The 22983-nt window shown below is 55.4% G+C and overlaps 1 protein-coding gene across 1 annotated transcript; it reads left to right on the top strand.

Annotated features, from left to right (window-relative positions):
* The first annotated feature begins 2370 nt into the window (after positions 1 to 2370).
* On the top strand, positions 2371 to 21899 carry TMEM132E (transmembrane protein 132E). Its single transcript, XM_065731810.1, has 9 exons — positions 2371 to 2447; positions 11199 to 12105; positions 12320 to 12460; positions 14197 to 14389; positions 14704 to 14847; positions 17360 to 17565; positions 18170 to 18449; positions 18529 to 18720; positions 19140 to 21899. Exons 1-9 carry the CDS (start codon positions 2375 to 2377, stop codon positions 20163 to 20165), a joined length of 3162 nt encoding a protein of 1053 aa, XP_065587882.1. The 5' UTR covers positions 2371 to 2374; the 3' UTR covers positions 20166 to 21899.
* Positions 21900 to 22983: the final 1084 nt, after the last annotated feature.

Genomic DNA, 22983 nt, shown 5'->3' with positions numbered 1-22983 from the left:
CTTTGCCTGGGGCAGGGGGATCGCAGCTGCCTGCTCCTGCACACTTTGCCTCTTGTTCCCAGCTCCGGGTGCAGGGAAACTGAGGCTGTGCCCCATTGCCCCGTGCCAGGCAAGGAGGGATGAATCACAGCAGTGCCACCGCTTCCCTTCTCTATCCCTGGGGACAAGAACCTGTGAGTCAGCCCTCCCCTCCCCAAAGCACTCAGGAGATTGGGTTATAAATCATGGGATTTGTATGAAAACAAGTGGTGCAACGAGGCTGTGTTTTGAGGATGCTGAGGATGAAGCTTTGCCCTCCTGGCATGGTTTGGGTGGTGGGTTTGGAGGCAGAGCTCACCACCCGTGGCTCCAGCACAGGATTGCCCCATATTATCTCTCAAGAAAGCCCATCCCAGAGCACCCAAAGGTGTGGGGGCTGTCCCAGGGCTGTCCTCCCCCCACTGCGCCCACCAATGCGACCATGGGGCCCTTTGTGGGGGCATCTTTGGCTTCTGTCACAGCTCAAGATCAACCCCATTAATTGCTGTGAATTATTTTGGCATTAATGGAGATGTCTTACACACTTCCACTATAAATGAGGCTTCCAGGATGAGTGTGCCAGCCAGTACTTCCGGATGAAGGGAGATGGGGAAATATGTGGTGGTGGAGGAGGAAGGATGGGAGCACCTGGTGGGGGGAGGGGAGGGCGGGAGGGGGTTGGGAAATGTGCAGGAGGGGACAGGAGGGGAGGGGTCACAGCGTGGGGGTGTGATGGAGAGAACGGTGAACGGTCTGTGCAGCTCCAGCACTACACCAATGCCGAGAGGATGGGGAAGGAGTGGGAGATGGTGGGGTTTCCATGCTCCAAGCTCAGCACCACCTCCTGCTGATACTCTGGGGTCTGGGAATGGGGTGTGGGGATGGAGGAGCTGCTCCCTGCCCTCATTTTGGGGCCCCTGAACATTTCAGCCGGGCATAGCTTGTTCCTTGGATGTGTTCCCCCAAGCCCCATTTTCCCCACCGGGATGAGGGTAATCCCTGCCCAGCTGTGCTGCCAGCATCTCCGAACCCTATGGGAACTGCTCCCAGTGCAGAGGCAGAAGGAAACAGGGGGATCCTTCAGCCACGGGGGACATTGGGGGGTTTGCACTCAAACCCAGAAGGTCCTCTCCACCCCGGGGTGGTGGGATGCCCTCACTCCCCCAGACAACAGGGAGGGGAGGGCTTCGCAGCTTCCCCATTGCACACTGGGGTGGGGGGGTTCGGCTGGGAGGCTGCTGGGTGAATGGGGTTGGGGGATCGGGGGCTGCAGAGCAGCGCAACGCAGCACAGCAGCAGGAGCGGGACTCCGCTCTACTCCCACCCCTTCGCCCAAGGAGGGGGAGGAGGAAGAGGAGGAGGAGGAGGGGGAAGAGGAAGGCACCTCCCCCCGCTGGCACCCACCGGAGCCCGATGCGGCTCCGGCCGAGCGGCCACGGGGGCCGGGAGGGGGGAGAAGTGCAGAGCCCCCCCAAACTCCTGCACGATTCCCGCTCCCCTCTTTATTATTTTTCTTTACCAGCGGGGCACCCCCGTCTCTTTAACTCGGAGGGGGAGAAGCAGGACCCCCCCCTGCACGCCCATGGCTGAGTCCCCCCGATCTCAGCCCCGACCCCCCCGGCTCCGCTCCCCCCAAACTTTGCCTTCGGATGCGGGGACTCCGCCACCGCTGATCAATTGATTGCATCTGCCTCGGATTAATTATTCACCCTCTTGCTTTTCAGTGTTTTTCTTCTTCTTTTTTAAATCATCCTTATTATCGCCTTCTCTTATTTTCTCGCGGGGGAGAGCTTTGATTCCAATTTTCTTTTCTGGAAGGCTGAGATTTGGAGATTTTATCTATCTATCTATCTTATTTTTATTGTGCGTTGGGGGGGCCGGCGACTCGCTAGCCCTGCAGCATCATCCTTCAGCGGCACAGCTTTGATTTGCTTTGATTTTTTCTTCGGGGGAGGGGGTCCACGTGCTCTTCTCCCCCCTGGATCCTGAAGAGGAAGAAGAGGAGGAAGAAAGAGGAAGAAGCGAGGGGGACCACCCCCGGTTCGGAGCCCCCCGCAGGCTCTGGGGGGGCTGCGGCAAGAAGGGGTGGGGGGGCCGGGGATGGGGTGCTCTGTGCTCTGAGCTGAGGGGGGGGCGCAGAGTCCCCCCCTTCCCTTCTGTCCCCCCCACCCCCAATCCCACCCTTGGCTGCTGCCGCCGGTTCGCACGTGGTTGGATTTAGGGGATTTCTGCGGGTTTTTTGATGCTTGGTTTGGATTTTTTTAATTATTCTTTTTTAAGCGGGGGTGGAAGGGGGGGCTCAGGACCTGGCTGCCCCCCGCCCTCCTATCGCTGTCCCCCCCACCGACGCCTCACCATGGGCTCTCCGGAGAAGATGCTCCCCTGGCCGGCTGCTCTGCTCTGCTGCCTCTGCTCGCTGCTGCTTCCCGGTGAGTGCTGCCGGCGCGGGGAGAGGGGGGGGGGGCACAAACGTGTGTTTATGTTCGTGTGTCTGCACCCCTGGGGAGGTTTTCTCCCCTCTCTGCCCCCCATCTCAGCAGCCACTGCCCCTCTGCCCCCTGCATTCCAACAGCCCCCACCTCCCCTACAACCTGTGCCTCCCCGCGCCCCCCCCCAACCCCCCGAGGAAATGGGTGAAGATTAAGACTTTATTCCCGGCTTAATAAAATGACAGATTGTGCTTCTGTGCACTGCTAATGGGCTGTTTGCTGGGGCTGGGGTGGGGAGCGCAAAGGAGATACATCTCCCTGCCCCCCCCTCAGCCTTCCCTACCCATTGCTTCCCTGATGCAGAGCAGGGTGCCACCCTCTTCCTCCCCCCCCCCCCCCCCCCCGACTTGGCCAGGGGATACTTTGCATCCTGCACCGAGTTGGGTGATGAGAGCCACCTCTGTGCCATCGTGTAGAGCAGGGGTGCAGCGATGGGGTGCAGCCTCCTCCCTCCCTCGGATTCGTGCATTTTGGGGTGGAGGCTCCCAGCTGCTCCCTTGGAGGGAGGCTGGGGGTACTGCCTGATCTCGCTTTCCCTGTGTTGCATTCAAATTGCAGCCCTCACCCCGTGCTGTGCCTGCTGGTGACATCCCGGCCTGCCCCAGTGACAGCCCTGGGAATGGGGGAACCTACTGCCGGGGGGGGTGGCAGGGGGATTTATTAAGATGTGGCTCTTTTTGGACGGTTTTCCCATAAAGGTAACTCCTGCAAATGCACAGGGCAAAGCTACAGAAAGTGGGGGGCTGCTGGAAATTGGAGGTGCTGAGCGTGCCCCAACTTGTGGGCTCGGGGTGTCTGGATCGTGTCCCAGCATCCCACGGACAGAGCTCTCTGGGGCTTTTCAGAGCATCTGCAGCCCCTGGGGCTCCTGGGGAGCGAAAATAATAATGAGGGAGGGGGGACACTGACAGTGCTGCCGGGAGCAGGCAGGGGTTATTATTTTTCCCTTTAGCCCTCCCCAAAGGATCCCAGTGCAGCACCTGCAGCACAGCTTTGCCTTGCTGACCCCACAACTTCACCCAGCACCTCTGTGTGCTACTTCCCCCCCCACCTCCCCCAACCCCTGGTACCCCAGAAGTGGGCTCGGAGCCCCTGCACTCTGCTTTTTGAGGGAACAACAGGTATGGGATGGGCAGCCAGCGGGGAAACGTGCTTGTCCTCCCTCTTGAATTTGCCTTTATGAGATTCAGACGTCTGGATCTGGCTTCCCCACACTGCAGGCAGCTGTCAGCCCCGCTGCCAGAGGAACGCTCTGCGATGGGAAATCTCCTGCACCCACGTTTCCCTTGCCCACATGATGCAGTCCCTTCTCCCCATCCCCTGCTGGGGGTCCCTGAACCCCCTGTTGCTCCTAGGACCAGTGCACTGGGCACACATAGCCCCTTGGTGGCCCTAAGGGACCAAGAGGACCCCAAGCCAGGGCTGCTGTTTAGGGTGCTGGGATCCCTGCAAGACACCAGCCAACACTTAGGGCTTGTTTTGTGGCTTCTGTGGCCTTTCCAGGACAAATAAGGCTCTTATGGGGAGCCAGAAGGGGCAGCTGAAGTCTCCTCATTCCCCCAGCCTTGTGGGATGCTTGGGATGGCCGCTGGGGTCAGCGCACGGCCATGCGGAGCCCTTCTCTCTTGGCAAAGAATTTATTTTTTATTTCCTTTATAATGATTATTTCTTGTTGTTTTTAATACCTCAGTGACAGCCTCACCCCTTGGTGTTCCCTCCCACTTCGGGAGCCCTGCTTTTCTGCACTCTCCCAACCAGTGGCTGCTAGAATGGGGATTTTGGCATCCCACATCCCAGATCGGGGCGGCCCTGGGGCTGCATGAGGGTTTTCTGGAGGGACGGAGCCAGCAGCTCAAAGCTGGAGGATCCCTTTGGGGTTGCAGCATGGTGGGGATTCACTGGTGTTGTGCTTCTGCTGAGGGTTTGGGGTAGGACACCATGTGCTCTCCCTGCTGCTTGCTGAGCCCTGTCTCCTCTGCGTGCCTCGCTTTCCCCTCTCACTGGGCATGGGGATGTGGTGTTAATCGGTGGGGGGGACATGTGTCTCCATCCCTTTGGCGATAGGGTTGGGGCCGTGCTGATCTCCCTGCATCTCCCACCCTATAATTCCCACTGTGGCCGAGTCCCATGTGTGGGGCTGAGGGTGAAGGATGTACCCCAACCTCAGGAGGGGACACGCCGCCTCCTGTTCCTATGTGGGCTCGGAGCATCCCCACCTTTGGGATATTTCAGACCAGCAGGTGGAGATATGCCATAACTCGCTGTTGAAATGGGGAAAACGCAGCTGATGTTTGCTCATTGAATGGGTCCTGTGCACAGTCCCTGAGCACCCGGAGCAAGCAGGGAACGGCAGGACCTTGGTGCCCCTGTTCCTTGGAGAAATCTGGTCCCTGAGCAGAGCTGAACCAGGCAGAAAACAGTCACCCCAGACCCAACTCCAGGCTTTGGTTCCAAGCTGCCCTTGCGTGACCCCAGCTATTCCCTGTTCACCTTTTCTTCCCCTTGAATTTCAGGTTTGAGTTTGGGGTTGAACTGTTGCCCCTGCTGTTTGACAGCCCAGCAACAAGTGGGGCCTTTTTGGCTGAGTATCGAAGCAATTTGCTTAAAGATGCTTCGGGTGCCTTGGTGCCCTTGGATGGGGCTCTGCACTGCTCTGCATGTAGGTGCCTGGTTGCCCCAGTGATTTAGGACCAAGGTTCTACTGCTGGAAATGGAGGCAGCTCATGGGGCAGCAGCAGTCCCACACCTGGACGTTGCTCAGCACTTCTAGGAACCTGGATCTGTGGTTCATTTCACTGGTTTAATTCCCCTCATGGCCAGCTGCTGGGGTCCCTCCTCCCCCATCCTCTCACTAAAAAACCCCTGCCTCCAGCAGAGCATCTCCTGATATTTAACAGGCACAGAGCAGCCACCTGCCTGTCCCCTGCCCCATGGCCATTAGGATGTGTCCTTAACCTGGGAAATGCAGTGAGATGGAAGGGGGTTTGGCATGGTGCAAACTGAATTTTGGCTCCTGAAAGCACAACAACTCAGTGGGGTGGCAGGATGAACCAGTGTATTCCCTTCCCGTCCAGCACTCATCACGGCTGCTGCACGAGCATCCCATCCCATCCGTCTGGAAAAGGTCACTCTCGCTAATCTAATTGGCATCCTTTATTATTAAATACAGGGCTCTGCTAACGAGCTGCCCCCTGGGAGGGGGGAGGCAGCGGCTCTCTCACCGGGGGACTGCACGGCGCCAGGGCTGGGTGCCTTTGGGATGGGTGTACAGCAGGGAGTGCACCGCCAATAGGGCACTGCTGCAGGAGGAGGCAGCTCCGGGTGCTTCCTGCCATAGGAAGCACTGCTTCGAGCTCAGTTTTCTTGTGAACTGGGGTCCTCCAGACAAATTTGATGGTGGCCTGGGATGCCCCCAAGTGTGGGGATTTGTTGGCCGTTGCCTCTCCCCCAGAAGCCCCCGGTTTGTGCAGCAGTGGCTGCTCCTTGCACTGATGCTCTCACTACTTTCCCAGGCTGCTGTTCCACTTGTTGCTGTCTGGGTCGAGAACCCACAGCTTGCTGTGCTCCATCCCAGGAGGATGCTGCAATCACAGCAGTTTTCTTTTCCTCCCTGATGAAGCCACCAGCTCCCGCTGGGCAGCGTTTTCCCTTCGCTGCTGTGCAACATTTGCCGTGCTTGATTTTTTTAATCTCTCTGCCTGAGATCTCAGCTGCTTTCGCTTCCCAGCCCTGCAAGTTACTGCAGCAGGTTCTGCTCTTTTCCTCGCAGGACCAACAGAAGTTCAGCATTTGGGATTGCCTCTCTGGTCTCCAGATTTCTTTTCTGTGCTGGACCCCATCCTGCTTGAAGCTTGTGCCCCATCCCCCTGCCCCACTGCATTACGCAGACCCTGGGTGTTCCTGTGGGCATTCATGCTCAGGCACTCCCTCATCCTTTTTATTATGATTATTATATTTTCCCACTGCCTTTTAATTCATTTCTCCATTTTTCTTCCTCCTCCGCTAAGGCCCTCTCCTTCTCAGCCCCCGACCTGTCCCCTGGCATGATTTGTGGAAATTGCTCTAAAGTAGCTGCCACGTAAAAGCCTTGCCTGCACCCAGGATTTATAGCAGGCTGTGACTGTGCACGGCACATCCCATTTAGGCCATATTTATTTATTCCTTTGGGTTTCTTCCCCCCTCCCCTTTGATTAGTTTCCTGGGGGAAATGCAGGGCTCAGCACTGCAGCCTGGGGCACCCAATGTGCATCCTGCTGGGTTGCTTCTTGCCACAGTGCTGGGCTGGAGTAGGGGGGAGTCTGCTGTACCCTTTCATCAGCCACAATGCTCTCACAGGGGAGTGGGGGTGGGAAGGGGCATCCCCAGCTGAGTACTGGGTGGGAGATTTCCAAAGATGCCCCCAGGTAACCATATCTCCATCCTTCCCTTCTAGAGCCCTAAAAAACAAGAGAGTCAACCAGTGCCCGCACAGTCCTTTAGTAGACACTGGAAAATCCACCACTGCCACCCATAGGAAGACTCAGTTTACATTACCTGCTAACCCCTACCCTGGGCTGAACGAGGTCACCCTTTTGGGACGAGCACTGTGCTCCTTCTTATCGTGGGGCTTCTCAACCCCATTGCTGCTATGGGGCAGAGCTGGGGACTGGGGTGGCCAAGGGACTTGTGTCCCCTTGCTGCCACAGCCTCCTGCTGGCCATCTCCCTGCTGTGTGCCGGGGGAGGTGACTGTACATTTGTAACAATTATTCACTTAATTGAGTTCCAATTAGCTAACGCTGGAGATGGAAGCTCGCACTGCGCCGGGGATCTTGTTGTCTTTCATGTTGCCGAAAACAATTTCCAAGGCTCCAGCTGATGGGAAGCATTTCTGAGTTCCTCGTGAGGGCTGGGATTCCCATTTCAGCTCTTGTCTCATTGCTGGGAGAGATTTCCCAATCTGTGCTGTGCTACGGTGCAGAGTGGGGGGTCCTGCTGTCCTGTGACCCTCCCCAAAATCCGAATTTCCCAGACACAGGAATGGGATGCTTGAGGCTGTGGCCAATTGTAGCACTGTCAGGGCTGAACCCTTGAGGTTTGTATGGAGGCGGAAGACTCCGTTTCCCATTTTTATTGTTTTTGTTTGTTTGTTCTCCCGCTGTTTGGAGCTGCACACTCTGCTTGCATGAAAGCATAGTGTGGTGGGATCAGTGCTCTGATCTGGGGGTGAAAGGGGACGCGTGGTCCCAGGATGGATGAGTTATCTTAGTGGTCTTTTCCAACCTTAATGATTCTATGGGTGAGAGACTCATCTGGGAGCTGGCTCTGCCTCTGGCTGGAGCATCTGGATGTTGGGACACCCCTGGTATTTATTGCTCATGAGCATCCTTTGTGGTTGGCCATAATGGCCATGGGGGCAAAGAGTGGACTGTGGGTGCTGACTTTGCAAGACTTTGATTTTGAGGGCTCCAAAGCTTGAACTGGGTACTGCTGGCTTTGAGGTGGGACATCTGTTCTGGTGGCCTTATAGTGGGACCATCCTCTTGGAACTTTAGAGATAACGGCTGTGCCTTAGGGGTTGGGCTGCACAGCGTCTCAGGGCTCATCTTTGGGGTCTTTGAGCACTAATTGTACCCCATCAGCCTTTTTGTCCCCTTGGGTGACCAGAAACTCCAAGAAGCACCAGCAGACTTCAAGCCAGCATGAAGCCATCTGCTAGGAGCTTTGATCGCAGTGTCGACCCCAGCCATTGCATCATGGAGCTGGGCTGTGTTGAAACAGACTGGGCCACAGCCCCCAGCAACAGCCCTATTTCATTTTCCTGTGTTTTCTATCTGCTTTTCCCCTGTTAAATGGGGATATATGTGCTTTGAGCCCCCTGCCATATCCCATAGGATAAGCCGGGATCAAGTTCCCCCCTGGAGCGTGGCTAAAGCGATCCCTATGGCAAACAGCTGGGGCTGGAGCTAAGCTGAAGCTCAATGCAGGATATCAGTGCTAGATAAGGGGAAGTGGAGGAGGAGGAGGAGGGGGAGGCTCTTCAGCCTTGGGACAGTTGGAGGGAGCAGGGATGGAGGGGCTGAGAAGCCACAACCACAGCCAGTCTGACCATCAGCCTTTCATCCCGTGTGTCCATCTGCCTGACCCCAGCAGCCTCAAGCAAATGATGATGGGGTTGGGTTGCTCTATGGGGTTAGGGGATCTTTCAGCACTGGAGACCCACAGAAGCAACGATCCCTCCTGGCCTGGGGGACTCTTGTTGACTTCATTGTGGGCCAGTGGGTGCTGCCACACTGTGTCCTGCTCTGCTGTCCCCACGTGCCCCCGCTGCCGGCCCGGTGGCCCATCTGGCTGCATGGCTGCAGCGACGTGGGACACATCTGGCCAGCAGATGTGGCTGCTTGGGGGGAGGGGGTCATGACCAGTTCTGTGTTTCTGCCTCCCTCTCTGCCCTCTCTCCCTGCTGTGGATCACAGTCCACTCTGGTTTGCCACAGAGGGAGGAGGGAGCTGGGAAGGATGTGGATGCAGATATCCTGCTATGGGGCTGGGGGGTCCTCCGTCCATGGTGCCCAGGCAGTCCCTGAGCTGGTCAGAGCCTGCTTTTTGCTCGTGGTGCTGAGCTGCAAGGGTGGAAGAACCATATGGTCCTCCCTGCGCCAGCCTAATAAAATCGGGAATGCAGGTCAGGCGCTGCAAATCCTGTTAACTGCAGCGGGCCGGTGCAGAGCAGAGTCTGAGGCCAGAGATTAACCCATCTGTCTCCCTAAATTGAGCCAGGAGTGGGGGGCACAGGAACCACCCTCTCTCCCGGGGCACTGGGCTGGCGCTGTCTGCACGGGCTGAGTCAACTGAGCTGCTGGGCTTTCCTCCCTCCCTCCCTTCCTTCTTCCCTTCCTCCCACCTATCCACCCTTCCTTCCACCCACTCTCCCTTCCACCTGTCCTTCCTCCATTCCCCTTAGCCTTCCTTCTTTCCTTCCACCCTTCTTCCATCCTTTCTGTCCATTCTCCATTCTTCCCCCTGGATCCACTATCCCTCTCCACTCGTGTCTGTCTTGCTCCCATGTCCTTCCTTGCCCCTTCCCTCACCCCGTGCTCTGTCCCTATTTGGTGCAAGGGCTGCAGGAACAAATGCTCTGGGCTGCTATTTGCCCTGGGCTGGATGTGGCTGGCCGGACCCTGCCAGGGTCTTGTTTGTTTATAGCCAAGGAACGGAAGCACCCGTCTCGTCCCCCTCCTGGCGACAGATTATAGCATCGTTTAAATGCATTTTGTCTGCGGAAGGAAATAGCATCTCAGGGTGCCAGCAATCTGCCTGTGCCTCACTAATCATGACCACAGCGTTAATCTCCAGCCCAGCTCATCCTCCATGGCACTGGGATCTGTGCGTGGTGCAGGACTCGGTGTCACGCCACCGTCCCATCAGCATGGTCACCCATGTCCCCTGGTGCTGGTGGGGTCCCCTGAGGGGAGCAGGCCTTAGGGTGGATTTTCTTTGTGGAGCGATCTAAGTATTCTCCAAACACCGTCGATTTTTAAGATAACAATTACAGTTTCAGTGATTCAGTGTCAAGCTTCAGCTTTTTGCCTGGCTCTCCACGCCTCATTCATTCCTGTGGACATTTGTGTGGTTATCCCAGTGTAATTCTGGTTTGGGAATCTTTTCACATCTTCGCTTTTCACCAAACAGTCTCATGGCTTGGAAAATAAGCAGTGAATTGCAGGAGCAGCTGTAGCTGCACAGAGCAGGGCTGTGCCGCAGCCAGCACAGTGGCATTTCCAGTGGTGCCACTGGTGTGTCCCCAGCATCATGCCTGGCCCTGGGGGTGGGACAAGCTGCATCCTGGGTGACACAGCTGTGGATGCCATTGGTACCCCTATCAGTGCTAATCCTGTTAAGAGCCTTCCTAAGCTGTTAACCCCTGCAGCAGTTAGATCTTGGCTGGGTTACAGGGTCTTGCTGAGCCACGTGCTGCAGGAACCAGCATGCAAATTGCCTTTGCATTTTGGGACCAGCATCCCCTCTGCTGCATCACCAGGAGAAACTGAGGTAGAGCTTTAAGCGACAGCAATCCCACAGCTGTGTGGGTGCAACCACATTGATGCTCCAGCTGGTAGAACCCTGCCTGGGTATCCATGCTCCCTGGGTAGAAAACAGGGGTAGGGGTGATAGATTTGGCAACCCCCAGCAAAATCAACCATCAGAAGCCCCCAGTCAGGTGCTGAGCTGTCACATCGGAGCCTTTCACCACTTGTAATTTGGGTGTCAGTGGTGGAGGCTGAAGCCTCTGGGGAATGGCTGCAATCAGCTCCAGGGCTGCTTGCTGTGCGACGGGGAGCTGCAGGGAGGGGAGGCATCCTGGGAATTGCTGGCAGATGCAGATGAGAAGACCTTGAGATGTCTTCCTTGAGACATCTGCGGTGTGGGGCTGCGGCACGAGGGCTGGTGAGTTCTGGATGGGAGATGCAGATGCTGCCCAAGCAGCTGGGCTTAGTGTAGTAAGCACTGGATGCTCCATCCCATGCCAAAGGCTGGAGGTCTCACTGGGAAGCACAGAGATCCCTGAGGTTGTGGGGTGGTTAGCAGGAGTGAAACTGATCTCAACTCTTGCTGCCCTTGCTGGATACTCTGGGGCTGCAGCACCTCATCCTTACTACGGTAGCTCGGAGTTGAATGTCACACACTAAACGCTCTCTCCATCCCCTTCACAGCCCAGGCCAAGGGGCCAGCCCCCAGCCCTGAGCCCTCTGAGACCCCTGGTGCTGCAATGCTGCCCGTGAGCTACCGCCTGTCCAACACCCGCTTGGCCTTCTTCCTCAAAGAGGTGGGGGCCAGCCCCTCGGCCAACAGCAGCAACCCTCTGCAACGAGCCGAGCCCTTTGTCGTCTTCCAGACCAAGGAGCTGCCCGTGCTCAACGTCACCCTGGGACCCTTTAGTACAGGGTTGGTGCTACCCAAGGAGCACCTGCAGCCTTCCAGCACCCTGGAAGTCTCCAACCACCTCACAGTCAACTGGAAGGTGCGCGCCTTCATCATCCAACCCCGGTTGGTGGCCAACCAGCCTGTGGTCCAAGTGCTCTTCTACGTGGCCGGTCGGGATTGGGATGATTTTGACGTCACCGATCGGTTGCCCTGCGTCAGGCTTCATGCCTTCCGTGATGCCCGTGAGATCAAGAGCTCGTGCCGGCTGCGGGGCAGCCTGGCCACCTGCCTGGTGCAGGCTGAGCTGCCTCACGCCTGGTTCCGGCCTGCTGCTGTGCCACTGGGCCGCAGGAAGGGTCCCGATGGCATGGAGGTGCCAGGTGAGAGCCAACAAGTCGAGCTCTACTACACTCTTCACGCCCCCGATGGGGCTGGACAGTGCCTTGGGGACACGTCGGCGTCATCCCCTCGTCGAGGCACCGGAGGGGCAAGGACTGAGGGTCCCACGCAGCACCCACTGTTGCGCATCGGTAGTGTCAGCCTCCTGCAGCCACCCCCTGCACAGCCCATGCAGGAGCACCGGCTGGATGGCAATGTCTTCATCCGCCTGCCTGATCGGCCGCTGAAGCCAGGCGAGGTGCTGAGCATCCTCCTCTACCTGATGTCCAACTCCACAGTGGAGCACTTCACCCTCAGGTAGGGTCCTGATTCCATGACCCATCTCCATTGGCAGGGATTGGTTGTTCTGGCCGGTTTGGGTGGAGCAGTGACATCTTCACTATGGATGATGTCTCTGAGATCCAAGTTGGAATTTGGGATGAACAATCCCTCTGCACCCATAGCAGAGTGGTGAATATGACAGGGGGTGTACAGGGATATGGGACCCTGCCCTGATCGTGGCTCTCTGCAGGGTGAAGGCCAAGAAAGGAGTCAACCTGCTCAGCACCAAGTCGAGGAGCGCGCAGTGGCTGGTGAGCTCGGAGCTGCTGACGGGTGGCAAACACTCCACGGCCACTGTCGACGTGGCCAGGGTGGAGGGCTCCGGGCCCAGGTAACCACCAACCCATCCCCACCATACCCACTAAACCATGTTTTTCAGTTCCACATCTCCACGAGTCTTGAACACCTGGTGTGGGGTGCAGGGTGGTGTGGTTGGGTGTGTCCTGGGTCATGGCACCTTTTTGCTGCTGCATCCCCAACTCTCAGCTGGTATTTATCCGGCTGCTTCAGATGCTGGTGGGTGCATATGGGGGGTTTTGGGGTGTTATTGTGAAGGTACAAAGGATCCTTCAGCTGGAGGTGGAAGTACTTTAATTTTTGCAAAAGTTACAATGCCATGGATGGTAGCAGCTCTTTATTGGTTGTTCTGAACCTAACCCTAATCCCTCTGGGAAGGAAGGGGAGCATTCCCCAGGTAAGGTCTCTGATCCCCAAGGTCATGGATGAATACTGGATGGGGAGCATGAACCTAGACACCACCTGGGCTGGACAGAGATGTTCTTCCATGCTGGGCACACAGATGATGCCCTTTCCTCGTGATCCAGGGTTGGGTGATGAAAGGCTTGAGTTGGCCAAGGAGAATCTAGTGGATGGAGTGGAAAATGATCAGGAAGACTAAAGATGCACAAAGATGAGTTAAAACCCAGAGGCTGCTGTGGGAAGGGGAGATGTGGGACTGGCCCTGGAGCACAGGGGGACTGTGGGGCATCCTTGAACTGCAAGGGTGGGGGCTGGACACTGGATCAAAGTCATCAGCAGGAAGGACTGTGACCTGCTGAATTGTTCCCTGGTGGTGACATCTCCATTACCTGATGTCACTGGGAACAGGGAGGGAAATGCCTCCAGGAGGTGTGTTAGAGCAAGCTGATGCTCTCAAGCTGTGCTTGAAGATGCGAAATGTGTCTGTAGCAAAGAGACATCAGATCCCGTAGCTGACACTGGTATATCCCCATGGTCACAAGCCACCCTGCCCACTGCAGGAACAGCCCTGTGCCCACCATGGGGCCACCCAGGAGCCATGCACTGCAGGCATGGAGGGTTCCATCTCCCCTCCCCTTCCCCAGCCCCCCTCTGCTTCTGCTGCTGACTCAAATCAGCCTTGAAAGGTTAGAGACAGGAGATGAATTTAAAGTGATTACAATCACCTTTTAGACAAACAACTCGATCAAATATTAACGTAATGGAAATGATGAATGACTCAAAGCCATGTTGCCCTCTGGGCCATGTAAGCAGAAGCATTTTGCCTCAGGGGCAGCAGGGATTGGAGGGAACCCAACACACCCAGAGCTTTGGGGTAATAATGGCCAATACTGGCTATTTTGCACTCCACCATTTGCATCTTGAGTCATTCCCCAGATTCAGATAGCTTTGCTCTGCCAGTGGTGCTCAGAGTGGATGCAGAAGACATTGGACTTCATTGTGCTGCTACAAGGAATCCCTTTCACTCATTGTATATGTATAAGAGAAAAACTGGCTGCATCCAGCATCCACATATTGATGGGGCCTTCCCGATGGCTGCTGCATGCTGAGATGAGAGCAGGACTATTTCAGCATTCCCCGCCTCGATCCATCCTCCTGCTCCAAAAAGGCTTTTGGAGGATCTACAGGGAAAATGCTTTCCTTTTGAGTAGGCTTCCATAGGAACAGCTGCATTTTGGCTGAGCATCATGTTGGTGACCACCTCTATCGTGCACCCCTGAGAAGGGACCCACTGGAGATGGTCTGCATCACTCCATGGGACCGTGCAGAGCACCCAACTCACTTCATCCCCCTCTGATCCCCTGCCAGGGATGGAGAATCCTCCTCTGAGATAATGCAGCTGGATTTTGAGATGGAGAACTTCACCAGCCAGTCGGTGACACGCCGCATCATGTGGCACATCGACTACCGGGGCCGGAACCCCCCGCCTGATCTGGAGAAGGTGGTGACAGAGCTGACAGTCATCCAGAGGGACATCCGGGCCATTGTGCCCCTGGCCATGGTAAGAGGGCTTGCACTTGCTCCTGCCTTCTGGTTTGGTAGTGGGGATAGTTTATTGTCCCTTGAGGATTTTACAGGGAGACATGGATGCGGATGTTGTCTGCTGTACTCCTGGCTGTCTCACTAGCCCATCTGCCTCATGTTCCCTTCTGCAGAATCCATACATCCATTCATCCCACTCTGTAGTAGGATGAATGGACGTATGGACTACAGAGCTGGAGCAGGAGGGGGACCAGGCAGAATCTAGCCCCAGGACTGGAGCAAGAAAGCAGGCTGCCCTCCAATGACTGTCTCCTTTGCACCTTTTCTCCCCAGGACACAGAAATCATCAACACAGCCATCCTGACGGGCCGCACTGTGGCCATTCCTGTGAAGGTCATTGCAATTGAGTTGAGCGGTGTCATCGTGGACGTCTCAGCCATGGTGGAGTGCAAATCCAACAATGAGGACATCATCAAGGTGGGTGCAGGGAGGGATAACTCCCATCTCCTGCCCCAGGAGCCTCTCTGGTGGTTTCAGTCCCTTTGTGCCTCTCTGTGGAGAGAAGGACAGTGCACTTTGTCATCGTCCCCACTGAAGGCCATTGGTTGCTGCGGTGCTGTGCACGCTGGCACCAGGCAGCAGCAATAACTATGGGTTATCGCAGTACTTAGCACTGATAAGGTAAAATACTGTCTCCTTGAAATGTGAACCACATGTTTTCATCAGTGTCTTCACCTGTGCCTCCGGGTGACGTTCATCTCCTGCGTGGGATTTAATGCTGGGGTGAGCTGAGAGGGTCAAGCTGAGCACTGGGGACAGTGGGACACAGGAGAGTGGGGCTGCCTGGGTTAGGGCTGCTCCACTGAGCACAAAACACATGCTGGCTCCCATGGTGATGATGGCCCACGCACCTCTCAGCTGACAAGGCAGTATCAGCCCTCAAACCCAGCCACGGGTGCCTGTTTGTCCATCACCATGCCCATTCAGCTGTATATATTTTTCTATCATTCTATGTATCCATCCAGCCACCCGCCTGCACTGTTCCATCACCATACCCATCCATCCATCCGCCCACCCACCCCTAGACATCGTGCCTTCTCCCAGCCTCCTCGGTGTCGGGATGTGCTCTCCGTGGGTCCCTGGGATCCACCAGCCCTGTGGGAGCTGGTGTCACAACCTGTTTACCCAAACTCTCCAACAAAACCCCGATCAGTGCAATTTACAGCGCCGGCTCTAATTTATGGAGAACGGTCCTCCGCAGCGTGATAAAACACTGGAGCAATAATACACTTCAGGATGGACTCCAAGACACTTAAACTGTTTAATGTGCTGCCTTTCGACTCATAAATCTATTTACATGCTGTCCCCAGACCTGGGGGGAGCAGACACATGCACACAAACGGAGATGAATAATACATAAAGCAGCCCTCCGGCCCTGCGTGCTCTCCTCCTGCTCACCATCCGCAGCCCCACGCAATTCCTTGCTGAGTTATTTTGTGTTTGTGCTGGTGATGTGCTTCCAAGGGGCTCTCTGTTTCCTGCTGAGATTGGGCACTATGATTACAGTGTCAGGGCTATAAAGCCGTTACATAAATCAGGGCTTACATGGTGAGATCCACTATCTGTTACTGTAAATAATTTAGCAATAAGGAGGGACGAGGAGAGAGAAAGAGCTGCTTCTGTCCATGCTGTGTGAGGTGTAGTGGTGATGGTTATGTGGAGGGAGTGCGTCTTGGATGTGGAGGACGTGGTGGCTGAAGATCGATGGTCTTCCAACCTAAGTCATTCTGTGATTCTATGACATGGCAGTGAAAGTGCCACAGCCACCCATGAAGGCCGATGGCAGAGTGTGGGTGTGAAATGTCCCCCTCTATGAGGGCACAGGCATGGGTTGATGGCTGGAATAGATGAGCTTTGTGGTCTTTCCAACCCTAATGATCCCATGATATGGGGCATCTTCTCATGCTTTGCCCAGAGAGAAACATCCAGGGTTGTGTGGTGACCTCAGGCACCGTGCATATGCTGGGGGATGTGCAGGGAGAGATGACATATCCCCTTGATCCCACACTTGAGGCTGTGCCAAGGGAGGAGCTCTGTGCAGACCGGAGCTCTTGGTGTCTTGGCTCTCAGCCCAGGCAGACCTCATCCTCTCACTTCCCAGTGCCTTGCTGCAAATCCGGGAAGTGTCTCCCAACAAGCGTGCACTTCATTTTAAAGCTAATCTGCAGTCAGTCCATCATCGGGACAGGACTGATGTGCTGCTATTTTTTGTTGCCATATCCCTGCCCCCTCCAACCAACAGAAGAACAAGTGGCCCCCAGGACAAGATGCTGGGGGGATTTATTAGGAAAGATAATGCAAGCAGCATCCCATCATATTTATTGTGATAAATGGCTCAATATCCAGAGCTGGAGGATTCACCGAAGAGCTCATCTTTATTCAAATGCTGCCCTGCCAGAGCTGAGATTGTCTTTTCAGGCAGTTCTGGTATGTGGACACAGAGCAAACCCCATGAGCTGGGCTCAGGGAAAGCTGCAGACATGAAGTGGGAGTCCCCAGCCCGGTGCCTCCTTCCTGCTGGCCAGAAGAAGAAGGTGCTGTTGGCTCTGCTTCACTGCAGTGCTGTAGTGGCATCCTCTTAGCTCCTTAATTGCCTTGGATTGGTTGGTAATAAGTGGCCCCCACAGGAAGTATTTGTTTTATAGCAAATTTAACTAATGGCATTTGCATAAATGGGAATTAAAGGAGGAAGAGAGAGAGAGAGAGAGGTTGAATGTGAGGATTCTGATGGACTGTGGGAAGCTTTTTCTGGAGTCAGCAGGAAGTACGGGGATGGGGATGGATATGGGCATGGGGCTGCATTCCCTTCCTCAGCAGGCACTGGTGGGTATACCTACAGTGGCTGGCTGCCTGCTCTCCCTAGCTGTACGTGGGTGAGATACGGGGGCAGATGTCCCATTACACCCTCCCCATTTTCCCCTCTCACTAGGTCTCCAGCAGCTGTGACTACGTCTTTGTCAGCGGGAAGGAGTCACGGGGCTCCATGAGTGCCCGGGTCACCTTCACCTACGAGCACCTCTCTGCCCCACTGGAGATGACGGTGTGGGTGCCCAAACTGCCACTGCACATCGAGCTCTCAGACTCAAGGCTGAGCCAAGTGAAGGGCTGGAGGGTGCCCATCCTGCCAGACAGGAGGTGGGTGCTGAGGACACAGTGTTTGGGCTACCCCAGGGCAAGGGAAGCAGCGATAGGCTGGGAGACGTCCCCAGTAGGACCCCAAGATAGGGGGCATCGGGAGTGCTGGAGAAGGCAAGGTGAAGATGGCAGAAGTCTAGCGGCCATGTTCAGCTTCTTATTGGGGGTGAGAGGGGTCAAAAATGGTGGAACCAGAGTTTTCTGAAGTGAAAAGGTGGGAAGTCATGGACGCAGGTTGCATCTTTGGATGGAAAGAGGAAAATTTCACAATTGAGAATGGCTGAACACTGGGACCAGTGAGAAACATTCACCCATGTAAACAGCCAAAATTCCTGTGGATAAGGCCAAGAGCAGCCAAGCTCCAAATTAATGCTGCTTCAAGATCTACAGACCTTCAGGTCTCCCTTCCAACTTGAGATAGCTTGTCCTTTCAGCTGATTAGGGGGCTGAGATTTTGGCTACCCCATTTTCACGTGCTGCTAAAGCCCTCGGAGACCTCTTGAACAGGCAATTTTTGGCCAGGCTCCACCATGCTTTTCCCCTGCTTTGGAACACCATGCACTTCCCTATGCCCTGTTACCTGTCTCCTGTCCCTGTCCCACAGGTCAGTGCGGGACAGCGAGCATGAGGAGGATGAGGAGGAGCGGAAGCAGAGCCGGGGCTGTGCCCTGCAGTACCAGCATGCCACACTGCAGGTCTTCACCCAGTTCCACACCACAGCGGCGGAGGGCACGGGGCAGGTGGTCACCATGCTGGGACCCGACTGGCTGGTGGAGGTCACCGACCTGGTCAGTGACTTCATGCGCGTGGATGACGCACGGGTGGCCCACCTGGTGGACAGCTTCACGTTGGCTGGCAGAGAGCCTGGCACCACACTCTTTAAGGTACCCCTGGTTACCTTTCCCCTTTCCATCAATATGGCTTGAGGTTGGTGAGCGGTGATGGTCCCTTTGTCCCCTGCAGGTTGTGTCCCCGCTCATGGAGGCAGTGTTGGGTGAGACACTGGTGACAGTGGCAGAAGAGAAGGTCAGCATCACGGACCTGAAGGCCCAGGTGGTCTCCAGCCTCTCGCTGTCCCTCCACCCCAGCCCTGGGAATAGCCACACTATCATTGCTCGCACGGCTGCGCAGCAGACCCTCAGCTTCCTCAAGCAGGTGAGGTCAAGGCTTGGGGGGACTCGAGGTGGGATGGGGCTGCATCTACAAAATCCTCTTCCCACCTCAAAACAGACCAGAAATTTTCTTGTCCATGTCCTTGTGGACGGAGGTGTGGATAAAATCTCATAGAGTTTGCAGCTCTGGTAGCCATGCTTCAAGGGCTGAGATTTGGGATTTGTGGAGGTCTTGCTGGTTCTGTGGGGTGAGGTTTGGGGTGAACCTTGTTTGTAGAGGTTCCGCTTTCTCAAAAGAGAAAAGCTAGGTGGTGGTTGGAAGGAATAAAACAAATCAAGAGGTGGATGGGTAGAGGAATTGCATGGGGGAAGGATGCAAAGGAGAAGGGATGGACGGGGAGATGGAGGTGCGGGTGGGACTGGCATCGTGCTGGGCAACCGGTGCCTGTGTTGGTCCCACAGGAAGCGCTCCTGAGCCTGTGGATTTCCTACAGCGATGGCACCACAGCCCCTCTCTCCCTCTACGACCCCAAGGACTACAATCTGGTGGTGAGCAGCCTGGATGAGAAGGTGGTGACGGTGACCCAGGACCGAGCCTTCCCCTTGGTAGTGGCAGAAAGTGAAGGTGCAGGGGAATTGCTGCGGGCTGAGCTGGTCATCTGTGAGAGCTGCCAGAAAACCAAGCGTAAGAGCGTGCTCTTCACAGCCCTGGCCAGCGTGCGGGTCCATTTTGGCTCCGAAGAGGACCCAACCTATGACTATGACCACGTTCCCAGCAGGCCGGGGCTGGAGACGGGGCCAAGCACCACTCTGCGGGCAGAAGTGGAGAGAAAAGCAGAGCCAAGCGAGGACAATAGGATGCCCAGTGCATCTCACCCCACAGAGGACTTCCCCACCATCCCCACTGGCTTTGTCCAAGTGACCCGGGGGCTGACGGACCTGGAGATAGGCATGTATGCCCTTCTGGGTGTCTTCTGTCTGGCCATCTTGGTCTTCCTCATCAACTGCATTGTCTTTGTGTTGAAATACCGGCACAAACGCATCCCACCCGAGGGCCAGACCAACATGGACCACTCCCACCACTGGGTCTTCCTGGGCAATGGGCAACCTTTGCGGGCTCACAGTGACCTCTCCCCACAGCCTGAGAGCCCTGGGAACCCCCTGGAAAACGTGCAGACTTGCTGCCATGCGGACCACCACAGCAGTGGGAGCTCACAGACCAGCGTGCAGAGCCAGGTCCATGGCCGTGGGGACGGTTCCTCGGGGGGTTCCACGCGGGATCAGAGTGAGGACCCCCTCAACTCACCCACTTCCAAACGGAAGCGGGTGAAGTTCACCACCTTCGCCACGCTGCCCACCGATGAGCTGGCTTACAACTCCATCCCCATCGCCGATGAGGAGGACTTGGAGTGGGTCTGCCAGGACATGGGGCTGCAAGACCCCGAAGAGCTTCACAACTACATCCGCAGGATCAAAGAGATCGCTTAATGCTGGGGCAGAGGGGATGGGGGGGGGGGGGGGAGGGGGCTGCCACGCCGTGCCACGCCATGCCACGCCACACTGGCTGCTTCCTGGGACCCGAGACCCACGTTGGGCTCTCTCGCAGGTTCCCTTTCGCACATCTCACGTCCTCCTCACCCCGCGCAGAGGCACCCCTGGGGGCTGTTTTGATTTTCTTGCCCTTTGCCGTCTGCTTGTCCCCAGGGTGGGGGCACCAAATCTGCAGTGAGCGGGGTCCATGAGGGATGCAAGCTGGGGGCTGGAGATGGATGAGGATGGATCTTGTGTGTGTGCAATGGCAAATGGGATGACATGATGCTGTGGGTCCTGCAGTGCAGGGGTTGGGGGAGGGGAAACATCCCACCAGCCCGCCACAGGGAGGGGGTGGGCAGACGTTCCCAAAAGCCATCCACTGTACATGGGGGTCGCACAATTGCTGCACCTGGTTGCAGAGTTTTGGAGGTGAGAGCTGGTGTGGGGATTTGTCATTCTACAGCAGTTGGGTTGGGTGGGGTAAAAGTGGGGGCAAAGCCTGGCCCCCAACCTGGAGCTCACCACCTGCTCCATGCGGTGGGGTGACATTAATGTTTGCCATCACAGCATCCCTCGAGGACTGCCTCTGTCCCAGGGCTGCTGATTCCTGCCCTCCCAGCACTGGGCTGAGAGATGCTGTTGGATTTTTGCATTGCCCACCCAGCTCCCAGCCTGGTGGGGTCACCCATGCCCACTTCCAGCCCATTTCCCCCAGTCCCAGCCCACTGGGGACTCCCACAGCCAGGCTCAGCCTCCGTGGTGCCTTCTGACTGCCATAACCTCCCTGGCCACCTCACTCCCAGCCCTGAAATCCCCCCTCTATCGCAGAGCATCCTCACACAGGCTGACCCCAGAGGGACCACCTGGGTACCAGCAGTTGGGGTCACCCAGCGGAGGGGGAGGCAGCAGCTGGCAGCGGATTATTTCTGGATCGGAAGTTACCCACCACTGTGTCTATTTTTTTTTTTTCTTAAATAAAAGACTAGAAAAACTTTAAAAAAAAAAAAAACAACCAACAAACCAACAACAAAAAACACAACCACAAAGGAAATGAAAAGCCAAAACCAAAATACGCCGTCCTGGGGCATCGCTTGGCTTTGACACCCATCGGAATAGCAAGTGTTATGGGGGTTAAAGCTATGGATTTGGGGCCACCCCTCAGAAATCCTCCCCGCCTCGATAGCCCCCATCAAAGAAGTGAAGGCACAGCCAAGCCCTGTGCCTCAGTTTCCCTGGAGCACTGTGCAGTGTCTTGAAAAGCTCTTGAAGGAGTTTATCATTCTGGGACTATGGAAATTTCTCCCCTGAGTGGCCTTAAAACTTTCCTGATAACTCTATGCTGATTTTAAATATACATATCCTTCTGTAGAGAGATATATATGAGGAAATTAAGATGTGCTTGAAGACCAGGTGGGTGATGTGCTCCTGTTTTACTGTGCCCTGTTATCGGAGGGACCCAGGTCTGGCTGAGTGATAGAGATTCCAAGCAGTAAAATTAATACAGCCAAATTCCTGCCTGGAGCTGCCAAGCCTCCTTGTTAAATTAACATATATGAATATTTGTTTAAAATAAAAAAAAAAGAAAAAAGGAAAAAGGAGAGGGTAGAAGTGAGAAAATTATTTAATGAAATGTGCCCAATTCCTGCATCATGGGGCAGAGTTGGGCAGGGGAGAGGGGAAGAGCTCTGCCCCACCTCCTCCCAATGGAGTGTTCCCCTGTCCTGCTGGGGATGGTGACAGCCCTGCTCAGGACATCTTTTCAACGAAGAGAGGAAAATCTAGATAGGTGAAGCTATTTACTGAGACATAAATATGTATGTATTTATACATTATAAATACATATGTATATATACATGCATATACAATATGTGTCTATCTATCTATATATATACGCATATGTGCATTCCCTTAGTGGATTGGTGCCAAGGGCTTTGCTTAGGTGCAGTGGTGCAGGAATGCTTATACATAATGTGTACACCCACGTGAACACACCAGTACTCCAGAGATCCTTTTGGGCAATGGGAGCGTAACAAGAGCAGCTCACCACAAAGGTGTTTGGGCCCTAATTCCTCTGCAGGGAACATGCCAGGGAGGCACCAGGTGAAATCCAGGGGTCAAAATCCAGGAAAGTAGTGTGTTTTGGCATGGGTGTGATGATACGGTGGCAGGGGACCCAGCACTCAGCCAGCCCCAAAGCAGTGCTTTTCCTGCTTACTGCTTCAGCTCCCGTAAATACAGCGACAGAACGGCCCTCTGATGGCCAAATCTCATTGAAGAAGAAAAGGAAATAGGGGAAAATAATTAAGCAGACGCCTCTCTCCCAGCTCCCCTCCCACTCTGCCCTCTGTTTATTCTCTTGCTTTTTGGTGTTCCGCTATCTGCTCCCAGCAGGCAGGCACACATTTGCATTTTAATGCGGAGCAGAGAGGCTGTACACAGCTCTGGGGAGGCAGCGCCGGACCCCCCACCCCTGCAGCCCCCTGCCTTCCCAGGAGCCAAATATCCCCTTTAAATTATGTGCTATGAAAATAATTAAACCACTTAATGCACCCGACCCCTTCAAACCATTAAGAGAGGAGGGAGAGAGGAGGAAAACAGGAATTTTCCCTGCTCCTCTGCACGGAGCTCAGACTGCAACACCTGGGCGTCCCACCACTCTCCTCCTCTTCCAGCTGTCTGTTCTCCTTCTGCACCTGCTGACATTACTGTGGGTCTGCACAGCACCTGGGATAATGACTTTGCTAATTGCACCATTATTTCCGGGATCTCTTCA

Source organism: Cyrtonyx montezumae, unplaced genomic scaffold (assembly GCF_038088225.1).
Source record: "Cyrtonyx montezumae isolate F1298 unplaced genomic scaffold, pur_monq_1.0 scaffold_15, whole genome shotgun sequence".
Lineage (NCBI taxonomy): Eukaryota > Metazoa > Chordata > Aves > Galliformes > Odontophoridae > Cyrtonyx > Cyrtonyx montezumae.
The sequence above is the reverse complement of the archived record's forward strand: the minus strand, read 5'-3'. Positions and strand labels throughout refer to the sequence as shown.

Bases quoted from the DNA above. Each gene is read 5' to 3' on its own strand.
- TMEM132E (XM_065731810.1), top strand. From the start codon at position 2,375: ATGGGCTCTCCGGAGAAGATGCTCCCCTGGCCGGCTGCTCTGCTCTGC. The intron at 17,566-18,169 runs GTGGGTGCTGAG...CCTGTCCCACAG, and splicing joins CCCATCCTGCCAGACAGGAG to GTCAGTGCGGGACAGCGAGC. The intron at 18,450-18,528 runs GTACCCCTGGTT...TGTCCCCTGCAG, and splicing joins CTGGCACCACACTCTTTAAG to GTTGTGTCCCCGCTCATGGA.